We start from the raw sequence: 13,249 nt of genomic DNA on the forward strand, positions 1-13,249 counted from the left end.
GTATATTATGTCTATAACAGAAATTATATGCAATTTTTCCAATATTTTTCCTTATAAGTGCACTATTATACTCAGCAAATATTTTTGCCAATGAATCACGATTACAAACAACAAAAATCGTTTAAATAAATAAAGTATGCATTTAAATAAAAATCGGTTTCATTACAGCTCAAGCTCAAACTACTAGTGATTAGAAATCTGTTATGCACGCTATGACTCATTCCAGAATTGCAACAGGAGAGCAAAAAAAAACTCTTGTAAAAAATGTTGTTGTCATTAGGAAAAAGTGTGGCACTCGACACTTTGTTAAAGCCAGTATGTCTGCTTTAATTAAAGTCACGGCGACCTGTAGCCTTAATTACACTTAAAACATTTACTCTACTGAAATTTTTATAACAAATAACATTTTCCGCTACAGCAGCGATTGTGGTTAAGGCTTTTTTTTCTTGAGAGCTGAACACTATTCTTAAAAATTATTAAACTGCTGTTGGCCAAGGGAAGGTGTGTTCGTTCCAACTTGCGTATATATCTTTTTTACGCAATTGATTGAATTTACATATACATATGTATATTAAAATAAAAATTAAAAATTATTTTTATTTTCATTACCGAACTAATGTTCATAAACAATCTTTTACTTAATTGCAGATTATTTCTTCACTGGACTGAACTGAGTTGAATTGTGCTGACTATATAGGAAGAGCCATCACATATCAAAATGTCGCGCAAATCGGTATGTATTAAATGGCTTATTTTAGTTATAAGGCAATAAGGACAAATTAGATCACAACCCCCTCTAAGAAATTGCAGGAAATTTTTGCAATGTTGTGACTTCAAAAAATGGCAATCTCTATAGTTTTATGCTGCTTTAAAATGGCAAATGTTCTTTTTATGAAAATATTTTTCATGACAGAAATTTACTGAGGTCTAAAAAACAAAAATTTTTTTATGTTGGTCGGACCAGGAACCAAGCCCGGGGTCCTGCCATCAACAAAGACTATAAATCGAGGACACTTTTATTTATTTAGTAATTAATTAGTACAGTAAGTGATAATTTATCACTGATAAATGATTTTTTTTTTACTACTGCCAGTTTTCATATTAAATTCAAATAAAAAAAGTTATTTTTTCACTTAAATTGCTCTCATGAAACTGGCTTAAGTGTTTAAGTTTAAGAGCTGCACTACGTCCCCCTTCAACAAGTGGTGTTATTTAAGTCCGCTAATTTATAATTTTAATCCCAACACTCAAATGAGTAAAAAATATACATTTGCACTGTGTTATGAGTATCTAATACATTGTATACCAAAATTTAACAGAGGCGAATGTTCGTTACGCAAATGTAACACTTGAATAGTCTGGTTTTTGCTTTTTTGTCGTAGTTTTTTTTTAGATCTAAAAATAGTTTTTTTTTTAGTATTATAATTAGATTTCCTAGTTGGCACAAAAAACACGACAAAATACCGTACCGTGTCGTGCCACTTGGGGTTCTTATCTTAAATAATTCTAGGAAAGGTTAACATTGATTCAATTATAAATGCAGAAATATCTATCTACAATATTTTAAAATGGGAAAATAAGATTTTTATCAATTTTACATACGATGTTTTGCATTATCTTGACACGCGGTTTTGTATTTAAACGACGATATGTATAAATACTCGTTTCTTTCAAACATTTTTATGCGTATCGCTTAGATTGTTAGAATCGATTATAAATTAGATATTTATAATGCGTCAATTCTGCTTTAAAATGTACCGTTTTTTGGCATTTTCTATTAGGCTTGTTTGCGTCACTATTTTGTGACGTCATTGCCTTCCTTCCTCCGTCCTTATAGTTATCCAGCGTTTTATTTATGACAATTTTAAGTTTTGGTATATGGCAAATTAGTTGGCCAGATTTATAACTTAACTTTTGTTGCATTTGATATGCTGATCTGTGAAAAATTTACTATCCCAGATACCAGTGTATTTCCGTACAAGGGCAACTAAATCGCCTAGAAGGCACATTAAGGTTATCTTTCTTAGTTACGCTGTATATCAGTGGCAATAAATATTAGCAAATAGGGGCAAATAGTATTGCTTGCTGAATAGCTAAACGCTAAAAAATTTGATTTATTACTTAACATGGCTTTCATTAAATGCACATCACATTTTTTTTTTTTCGAAAAAAGTATATCGCTAAAATTTTTTCCGAAAAAATGCTCCAAAATTTTTGAAAAATATAAATATTATAGGTTTTAGGTTTTAAAATTTATTTCTCCTTCAAACAAATTTTTTTAGAACAAAATTTGTGTTTAAAAGGCAGATAAATTTTAAAATGTATGTACTTCTTACATTTATCATAAAGGGTTTTTTGCCATCTTTGTCTTCGTAATGCTCGTTTGCTGCCGCCTTCATTTCTTCTTCCCTCGAAAATCTTCGTTCTCGGAGGTTTTTCTTCAAATAGGACAATAGAAATGAATCGCCGGGCGATGGTGGGTGGTTGAAAACGTAATGATGTAAATGACGTGAAATTCGATATTTACTACTAAGAATATTAGCAATTAGTTCATCGCTATTAAAAACTATATGAATCAAATTTTAATACTTTGTACAAAAATTAAAAACTCAACAGTTTCATTAAAATTTGACACTTTCATTAAATTTTAGTATAATCAAACGCAAGCTTGAAGTTTCTGCAAAATACCCTTGGGCAATTTTTTTTTTAATTTTTTGAAAATTTTCTAAAAATTCTGAAAAAAAAATAATTTCGATGAAACTTTTTTGATTTTTTTTTTAATTTAGCCCATAATGGAGCTATATTTCTATAAAAAAAAAAAAATATTTAAAAAAAAATAAAAAAATAAAAAATAATCAAAACTTGTCAAAATATGGCTATCGTATAGTTATGATAAGCACTATAGTACATACCCAGCGAATTATCCAAAAATAAGTAATAAATGAACTGACAGCTGACATGCTTTCTTTATCCCGTTCCACCAAAAACGACATGTGGGCGCAAAGTTTGAAAATAAATAGCAACTTATTGATGTTTCCGTTTTGTTTTTTTTAGACCTTGTTGTTCCGCAAGACTTTGTGTTTGTTTTGATTCTTAGCATGAGTCAGTGTGCCACATACAATTCCATGACTTTGTGGATTTCATGCTTTTACGCAATTTTCATCTGTATTCCAATCCGATGAATCGAAAAATGGGCTTGGCGCTCAATCAATCGTATGGTCACAGGTGTACACCAATGAGTAGTAAGTTAACTGTCGCAAAGCATTTTCTGATGCGCAAAATCATTCAATATACATATGTATGTATGATAAATAAATATTTTGCAAGAAAGCCCACTTTGTTAAATGTTGCGTTCATTACTTTATGCTGTGGCCGTTGAGTGACCTACTGCGCTAAAAAGATAGCAGTAGGAAATTGTATGGGTACATATGTATGTATGATTTATTTCGCTCACCTCATTGGACTACTGTATGTAAATAAAAGTATACACATATCTGCGTACAAACATACATACATTTGTACATATCTACGTATAGGCAATGCTTATATGTACATTAGGGTGGCCCTTAAAAAATCAAATGAGCGATTGTTTTCAGTCTCACCCCTTCAATCGGTAATACCACGGTCACAAATATCACATAAAAATTTTGGTCCCGATTGGAGACGGTTTAGATGTGTCGCACAGGGGCCAAAATTCAGATTCCTCTATAGAGACTCAAAAAACTAAAATTAATTTTTTTGATAACTCATGCCCAAAATCGATACTACCGGAGTCGAGGATATCACATATAAAATTTGGTCCCGATTGGAGACGGTTAAGATGCGTCGCACAGGGGGCCAAAGTTCAGATTCCTCTATGGGGACTCATGTGATAACTTCGACTATACTAGCATCGACGTAGGGGTTGAGGCTTAGGAAATCGGATGCAAAAATTTGCTTCCTACATTTAAGGACCACCCTAATATGCATACATAGTAGTTTATTTGCTCAATAGCACTATTTTTTAACAATAATTGAATACTAGTAGGTGTTCCATTTACGCATTTTTGCGTAGTTAATTCCTTCAGGCATTCACTTCCACCTAGAATGGTACGTGCATTTCTGCATGTTTATGTTTTTTTTTTTTTATGCAACACTGTAATTTACTAGTCCCATGTTAAAAAAATTCAATGTGCGATGTAGGGGTAGAATTTCTAAGGTTGCTCCCCATTACTAAGTATGATCTCCACCTCTGCTCTGATCTTTTTACTTCACTTCCATTTGCTGGATGATTGAGTAGTCAGTCTCTAATGCGCTAACTAAGTAAATTATAAACAAATACATATATATACATACATATGTATGAAAGCACATATTTCACCTAGCAAATGCTAGACTTTGTTCCATCTACATACATACATACATATGCGCACCCACACTCACACGTATTAGCCTAAGTCATACGACGCTATTTTCGCGCTAAAAGTGTATTTCCGTTTTCGTACTAGGCTCGCGTGTTACTAACTACTCTCCATACATTTGTTGTTGTTGTTCTTGTCAATTGTGCAGGCGGGGCGTGTACATACATAAAACATACCGTCGTTGTACGATTCGTCTCAAACATCAACCTGCACTCAGGTGTACCTTTCCCATGTTAGCTCCAACTGACCCACCCTTCCATTGCCTCCTATGGCGTTGAGGCTATCCACTTTGGGGGTTGTTGAGGTTGTTGAGGTGGTTTTGAAATTGATTTATAACGATGGGCTTTGTTCGAAAGTGTTTCAGTCTCTACATAACTGTCTATATAAACGGTATTTGCGTGCGGTATCTAAAGGAACAAAGAAAGTGAAAACTGCAAAGACTAGATAGACTAGATTGAAACGAATTCTCATTAGCCATATTTGAATCTAAGTTTGCGAACATCTGTACATAACAATTTATAAATTAAACAAATTAAAATTTGGCAATATTTAATTGCGAGTTTGTAAACATTTGTAGCAATTTATAAATTAAACAAATTAAAATTTGGCCCAATGGTCGTTTCCGATAGTCGCGTCCGACTGCCGCGCTATGTGGGCAGCTGGAAACAAAAAACGGTTAGTGCAAACTAGAATAAATTAATTAAAAATAGTAATGAGTATTTATTTTTTTTTTTGTAATAATTACATTTTGCATTTGATCCCAATGAAAGCTTCGCCATACAAAATACCGCTTCGAAAAAAAAAAATACAAGTGTAGTGGTTCAAACTTACAATCCGAAATATTGCTTTAAAAGTTTCAGTTTAGACACCAAGAGATGGCACTTCAAGCATGGAAAGTCAAATTTAGACCTGCATTTGTCTGTGCGTTCCAATCTGTCTTCCGGGATAAAAACACAACATGGCTAGAAAAGTCTTAATTCGCAGAATATTTATGCGCCGTTAAAATTTTGTGCCTAGATTATCTAGAAAAACTTATATTTTAGAACTTAAAAATTTTATGTACATACATATGTACGTGCAACCAGAATGCAATTCAAAAGTATCTTTTTTTCGCGTTGATTTTACTGCTTGAAAGCGGTCGTCGTCGGTCGGCCCGTCTTTTGATCAATTAATTAAACAATCGAGCAAGTCTTTTAAAAAGTTCTCAGTTCATTGTTAAGATTGTGAGAAGATTTTTATTTGTGAATCCCACAAAGTGCAATTTATTTGACAATTTTCAGAATTCTTATCGTTATTTCACGCCACTTCAACACACACTGCTTCTGATATGTTCTTTGTATTGTAATTCGATTTTTCAGACATGAATTGTATGGCTTCAACGTGAGTATTTAATCGCCGCCATTGTGATGTGATATTTGCCTTTGATTTTGTGAAGTACTGCGCTAAGCACTTCTGACATTATCCGTTGGTCATAACTTCATAATTGCATAAGCAAAATGTTTTCGTTATAACAACCTTTAGAATACGTCTTCTCGAAAACAGATTCCGTGGTTGCCGAAATTTAACAAAAAACCCCACAGTTTTTATTTTATTTCCATGAATTGAAGTGGCGAATCACAGTTTAAGATAATCGCTCGCAACAAATCAATTTCCATTCAGACCCATACGAGCTGAATGAGTGCTAATATTATGTATGGAAATTAAAAAAAAAAAATAATTGTTTTATTAAAAAAAATAAGGAAGGACAAAAATGTGAAAAAGTGACAAAAGTGGAGGAACTTGTTAAAAAAAACATTAATAGGTATTTAACTAAACTTGCGCTTTTATATTTTATTCGTTTTTATTTTATGCTGTAGTCTTAAGAGCGAAATACACCACACAAGCGGTTTGACAAACCAAGCGAAATTTCCCTTTGCTTCAAGCCATTTGTGCTGTGTATGGGGGTGTTTGAAGGTTTGACAAACCGCTTGAGGGAAATTTGAGCAAAAATCAAAATTTTTTGATTTTCTGGCCGCCATGTTGATGTTTGATCAAACCGCTTGCGTTGTGTATAGCAAAATCGCCTCATTCGCAACGAAATTTTCACCGAGTAAGGACGTAAGAGAGGAAAATGAAAGAAAACCATAATATTTAGCATTGCGAACTGGAAGAAAACTAAAATTCTTTGCTTGAACGAGTCATGTTTGCATGGTGTATGGCGAAATGGGAAAAGTAGGTTTGAAGAATGTTTGACAAGCCGCTTGTGTGGTGTATTTCGCTCTTTAATCTTCAATGACTGCTACAGAATTTTAGAATTTTTTTTCGCCGAAGGTGTTGCGGGTTTCCTGCACATAAAAATGAATTGTGTTTATTCTTTATATGAAAGCAAATGCAAAATCTATAAAGCACCCTTTAATTTCTCAAAATCCTGGGTAACAGTTATTCGTCGCCACGCTGTACATACCCAGTCGGAAAAGTAGTAATGCATTACATGCGTCATAAATAATATAATGTATTCCTTATGAGTTCTCGATTATATTATTGCTAACTATGTAATCAGCATTCTAATGTATTAAAAAAGTTCCAAAAATTTCATATTAAAATACATTCATTTCTCGATACTAGGTAATGCAAAATTGAATGCCCCACTTTTCTTAGGACATCGTCCTGGGAAAAAAATGCATTTACGCATGTGAAGGGTTTATTTTACTGATTATTTTTTCGATTACTATACATTACATTATCCCACTGGGTATATACATACATACTAACATGTAAATATGCATTTATGTACATTTACACACTTACATAGTCCCATGCGTTCAGACTGTGAATGCATTAACCCAAAAACGTTAATTGGATTGAACATTCGCACGTTTGTTGCACGTCCAGCTGAAATTTGAATAACAAGAATGGAGGTGTTCACGGTTCATTCCAAAATGTTGACGTCAAAATTTTCTAATTTTTTTCTAACTGTAATATCTGTGATGTTGTTTCCTATAAAAAAAAGGTAAAACGACGCTGTCTACATTTTGTAACGCTCGAAGATATTTTTTTAAGCTAAGCGTAAACTTTTTGTAGTCTCGCAGCATGGATGGATTATGGCAACACCAAAGACATTTTTTTTTTTAATTTATCGGGTACGTTTTCCGTATTTGAGCCCAATAGCTGATGAAACAAACAACTCAAGGTAAAGAAAAAACAAATATTAGTGAAACATGTATCGCTACCTATTTATAATGCGAAACTACATCGATTTTTCGTCTCTCCTGAACAGTTTAAAAAAATGCAATTGACACCTTTTCACGTTTAGGTTTCGATATGTACAATTTTATGAACATGAATTTCAAATTGAAATTTGTAAATGTTGACGTCAACATTTTGTAACCCATTTTGGAACGAACTGTGAATATCTCCAATGTATGCATATTTTCTTTTTTTTTCCAAATGAATGACATTTATGCACGTACATAGTTCTGAGAGTCAAAGGTACTGTATGTATGTATATTCTATGTAAAGATATACCTACGCAAAGGGTGTACCAAAATTCACGCAAGATGTAAAAAAATACAGTTAATTGTCATGGTTGCTAGTGATGTGCTGAGTCGATACTTTTAAGTATTGATTAATACTCGGTACCGATTTAAAAAGTATCCAATACTTTGATTAGGCTTCCAGTAAGAACGCATTTAGACCAAAAATAAGGAATAAAAGCGATTCAGGGGAGCTTAGCCTATTAAAAACCGAGTGTAGGGGCTAATAGAGCTTTTAATGCTGATTTCCGACGCCACAATGCAGAGAATTTTTTGTTTTCTAGATGAATCGGACGATGTTATCTTTGTAGGCCTGAAAGACTTCTTCATCCGTCAAAGCAATTTTCTTGAATTATAAATCTACGAAGGTGGAAACTGAAAATATGGTATTTTACTGTTGCGATAAGGTCAAGAAGGCAATACTCTCGAAACGTGGTTTTCACATTGTTCAGTACAAATTGTTCTACTTTTGGGAAAGCATCGTCCTATTCGTACTAATTGTGAAGCATATTCATAGTCGAAATAAAGTCGATGCAGCAGATATTTTTAACAGATATTCTGTTAAAAATTATGTCAAAAACCTGCAGCTACTTAAGTGTCGACTTTATTTTGACTATGAATACGCCGCATTGTTATTTAGGCAATATCACAGATGTATAATAGCAATACATTTTTTTTTCTTAACGGGAAATTTATTTTATGTCGAAAGTTTAATGTGTGTATATAATCGGTATTGGGTACCGAAAAGGAAGTATTGGGTACCAAAATCTTTCTGAAGTATTGGGTAACGGCAATTCAGCACATCCCTAATAATTGCTCGATTCGAGGTTCAGAGATCGCACATGCGATTGTCGAAAAAATGCTTCCACCACGTTCCATGGTTCGGTGCTGATTTTCAGTTGGAGCTTTCATTGAACCCCACACTTTTGATAATGAGTTTGGTCAAGCAGTTACTGTACGACCCGAGAGGTCATGTGCGCAATGTGCTATTCCATAAATAACCATATCCTACGTATTTATGTTTCAATAATTTTGAGGTAACCCTTTATATGTACCTATTATACCATTAATTATGCTCGCATGTTTGATCTCATATTAGGCCAATAGAGAAGAGAAGAACTGCGCTGTTCACTGAAAATACTTTTTGCTTTTTGTTTTTGAAAGCAGTAGAATTAACAAAGCTCTTATTTATTTGATCACACGCTTGCATTTATTTTACATAAGTGTGCTTGGTTATGCAAGCTTTACAAGACCTAAAAGTACGTCCCTATCAACTCTGTGAAATCCAAAGGTTTTTGTCACATGCTATCCAGCCAACAGCTGATACATATGTACATACCTATGTATGTATGTATGTATGTAGGTGTTAAGAATGCAAGGGAAGCGCATGCATTCAATTTGCTTTTCGAACTCGACTAGTATCTATCGAGTGCAAGTACTTTTCTTGACCGCTGTTCAATTATTTACATTCTCCCGACCCCCCGCCCCCTCTGATCGCATGTTATGCGTTTTTTTGTTGTTGTGTTTACCTGCCTTGGCAGTGGTATGAGTGTGACATCACGTGCATGTAAGTGTGACACTCCTCGCGCTCGCGACTTTCTAATACCTCTGTTGTGTCGCTGCCATTGATATTCCAATCAGTGTTGGGAAATCAGATTGTTCCTTCAGTACGAAATCTATACAAAAACTACTTTTTTATTTGCTCATATATTTTCTTAGTACATGCATATATAGATTCCCTACAAGACCAATAATTTGATGGTATGCATGGGAATGTTGATGTAGGTACATTTAAATATTAAACACTTTTAACATAAATGTGTATGCACATATTTTAAGGTACGCTTCTTAAACAAATTTTTAAAAGTTATTATGAATGGTTAAAAGAGACATCTTCTTTGAATTCAGTACTAAAACTTTGCTTTTTAATATTTCAAGTGCTTATCAAAACTGTACGACACGCAAATATTGACAAGATTTATCTTTCAATTATTTATCTTAAAAATATTTAATTTTAATAATTTGTTTATAAAAATGCAGTTTATACTTTAACAAAACCCGTATAAATCCAAGGTTTAATCTTTGCGCAACATTAAAAAAATCAACAAACTTTCGTAAAAATTTCGACTTTTTAAATTAGATTTCCTAGAAATACATATTTTGAATATGCAGTTTTGTAGCCCGATCAATTTAAATAAAGTGCAAGTTAAAAATAGCTGCGACTTATCGTTGATTTTTAATATGTATATTTTTTTTGATGAATGTGTTGCTCATTTTCTTCATTAAAAAAACGTCGAACATACTTAGGTAATATAGAAGAAAATGACCGACATGTTCAAAAAAATGCCACACATCAACGGCAAATCGCAGCTATTTTAAACTTGCACTTTATTATACTAAAATTTAATGAGCTAAAAAACTGCAAAATATTAAAAAAATAATTTAAATATAAAGCTCGAAATTTTTACGAAAGTTCGTCGATTTTTTTTTTTTAATGTTGTTCAAAGATTTAAACTTATTTTCATACAGTTTTTGTTAAGGAATAAACTATATTTTTATAAACAAATAATTAAAATTAAAAATTAATGAAATAAACAGTCCAATATAGTCAATATGTGAGTGTCGTAAAGTTATGATATTTAAGATCATCTCCTTAATTAACGATGATACTGTTTCTATATGAAGCTGATCTCGACATTTTGCTTTAATAAGGTTTAGTATGGAAAATATTCTTTCAAAACTTGCCTAGGAATGTGAGGTCGATAGCACACCTTGTGCTATGTTATAATTGTTCGTTCAAAACCTTTTTTCAAAACTTACAAAGGCAAGAACGAGAAGGCGAAGACAAAAAGACAAATTCGCGCAGTGAATTTTCAGAGCTATATATATATAGTATTCATCACAAAATTGTACTAAAAAGTATTGCTTAGTAGGAAAGTATATTGTAAACCAAATTGTATCAAAAAAGTACAAATGTACCAAAACTGCCAACACTGATTCCAATGCAAATTTCGCTTGTAAACACATATGCATTTATGTATAAAAGTGCCGCACAGTGGAAGAGCCTCATAAAAATTTTTGCAAACAGTAGAAATGTGCCCCGATTTTGCTAAAAATAGTAGCGTGAAGAACTTTTGCCTAGGAATGAATAAATATGAAAAAATTTAAAATTTAGCGGACTGTTATGCCCTCTACACTAGGGGGGGGGTATGGTAAATGTTATCGGATTTCAATGAAATTGGGTTTGTAACTTGGATTAACCTAGCAAGGCACAAATCTGAAAGATGGTTAAATTTGGTGCAATATCTATATTTGCATAAAAATAGTGTGTGTTGGTGACCAGCCACGCCTCACTAGTGGGAAGTTAGGTTCTTTCTACCCTAAATCCTAGGTTAATCCAAGTGACAAACCGAATTTCAATGAAATCGGATAACATTTACCATACCCGCTCCCTAGTGTAGTGGGCGTGGCAGTTCGCCAATTTTTATCAGTTTTCATACTTTTTCTTTCCTTGGCTTAAACCGTGCCATTTTCGGCCCTATTTTACTTCAAGTGGCACTTAATTTTTCAGTTTGGCGCAAAGTGCCAAAATGCCCCTTTAGGAAAATGGTAATATTTCAATTCAGTTTTGTAAAATCCTTTGCAAGTACTTCTTTTTATCGACTAAAATTTTAAAATTTCTATAGTGTATACAACTGGTTTCTCTCACTTTGGCATTGGACTTTTGTTTTAGGAATGTGTTTCAAATTTTAGTGCTAAATGGGAAAAATTAAAAAGAATGACACCTTTTTTGGCACTTTTATTTTTCTATTTGGCACTTTTTTATCCTTCATATGGCACTTCATAGCTAAGTATAGTTGGCAGCCCTGTTACTTAAACTCTCCAGAAAAACACTAAAAAGGCATAATATAACAGAAATCTCTTTAACTCTGTAAGGACTAGCAAAAATTATGAGAACCTGATTTGGAGGCACCCTTGCGTTCTATTGAACTTAATATTAAAGATGAGAACAAACCCAATTTCAATCGATCATTCAACTACCATTGCTGATTCCGTAAAATGCGTATTCAAATTTTTACGTAAAAATTCTATTCATACAACATCGATTTCCTGTGGCCTTTGATAATTGCTAGAGCAGTTTTCTCAGGAAAAATTCCTTAAAACCTGTTAGCAGACATATTTAGAATCGAGGCAACCGCTTCGTTGGATATCTCCACACATTTGGAAAATTAGGACTTTCTGCCACTCTCAGACCCACTGTGTGTCTGTCGCCTGTTCCGCGTACCCGCTATCGCACGCAAACGAAAATTGCCATTTTTATCGTTGTCTCTTTGACAACAACAAAAATGAATGAAATAAATGCAAAATATAATAAAAATCAATCGATAGATCCATGTTCATACATACACACATACAACACACAAATTAGACGCCGTTGCATAATCGCTTAGCAGCAATAAAAAAGATACGAGTAAATCCAAACACCAATTTGTCGCTATATAGGCCCTTACCCCACTCACCTGCTGTACATGCCAACGATTCGGATGGTGTTTGTGAATTCCTTTCCGCCTAACTGCCAATCATTACTGGCCATCCCCCGCCGCTATTTTTTGTTTTTTGCATATCGCTCTACTCGACATGCAGGGGTTTTCATGTCGTGTGTTGGCTTTTCACTTTTCACTTTGTATTTTGTTTTTGTTTTTTTGCTTTGTTTATTTCACGATTATCTACTTATGAAATATATGTATGTATATTTAATCGGTCGTTTTTTATTTTTCTTTCGGCAGCTAAATGTACGCGTCACCACCATGGACGCCGAGCTGGAGTTTGCCATACAACACACGACCACCGGCAAACAGCTCTTCGACCAGGTCGTCAAAACGATCGGTTTGCGCGAGGTCTGGTTCTTTGGCCTGCAATACACCGACTCAAAGGGTGATTTAACATGGATTAAACTTTACAAAAAGGTAAGAACTGTAACTGAAGTCATTTTAAAAATAGTTTTATTATAATTTATTTTTAATTTTTTTTTTAATACTTTTGCTATTTGAGTTCGAATTACGAAACTCTTTGTTATAATTAGGGAATTCACAAGACGTGTTATAACCGTCGTAAAATCTTAAGCCTGACATATTTTTATGTAAAATAACGATTAAAATGGTTTTAGAGGTTAAAATGGTTTTTTTAGGTTAAAATAATTTTAACCGTTATTTTACATAAAATAATGTTATGCTTAAGATTTTACGACGCTTAACATGTCCCGCGAATCCCCTAAATGAGTATTTCGGTTTATTATTCGGTGGCTATCACTGAAAGCTACGAAAATGCTATTACTGA

The 13,249-nt window shown here is 33.3% G+C and overlaps 1 protein-coding gene across 1 annotated transcript in view; it reads left to right on the forward strand.

Moving 5' to 3' along the window:
• LOC108371575 (moesin/ezrin/radixin homolog 1-like) overlaps positions 1-12,939 on the forward strand; it is a 41,488-nt gene extending 28,549 nt beyond the window's left edge. The window contains exons 2-3 of the mRNA XM_017627161.1: positions 649-733; positions 12,700-12,939. Of these exons, the coding sequence (XP_017482650.1) occupies positions 719-733; positions 12,700-12,924 (240 nt within the window). The 5' untranslated portion in view covers positions 649-718 and the 3' untranslated portion in view covers positions 12,925-12,939. The remainder of the gene's footprint in view (positions 1-648; positions 734-12,699) is intronic.
• The last annotated feature ends 310 nt before the right edge of the window (positions 12,940-13,249 follow it).

This window comes from Rhagoletis zephyria, unplaced genomic scaffold (assembly GCF_001687245.7).
Source record: "Rhagoletis zephyria isolate East Lansing unplaced genomic scaffold, Rhagoletis_zephyria_1.1 Rzeph_scaffold_05081, whole genome shotgun sequence".
Classification (NCBI taxonomy): Eukaryota; Metazoa; Arthropoda; class Insecta; order Diptera; family Tephritidae; genus Rhagoletis; species Rhagoletis zephyria.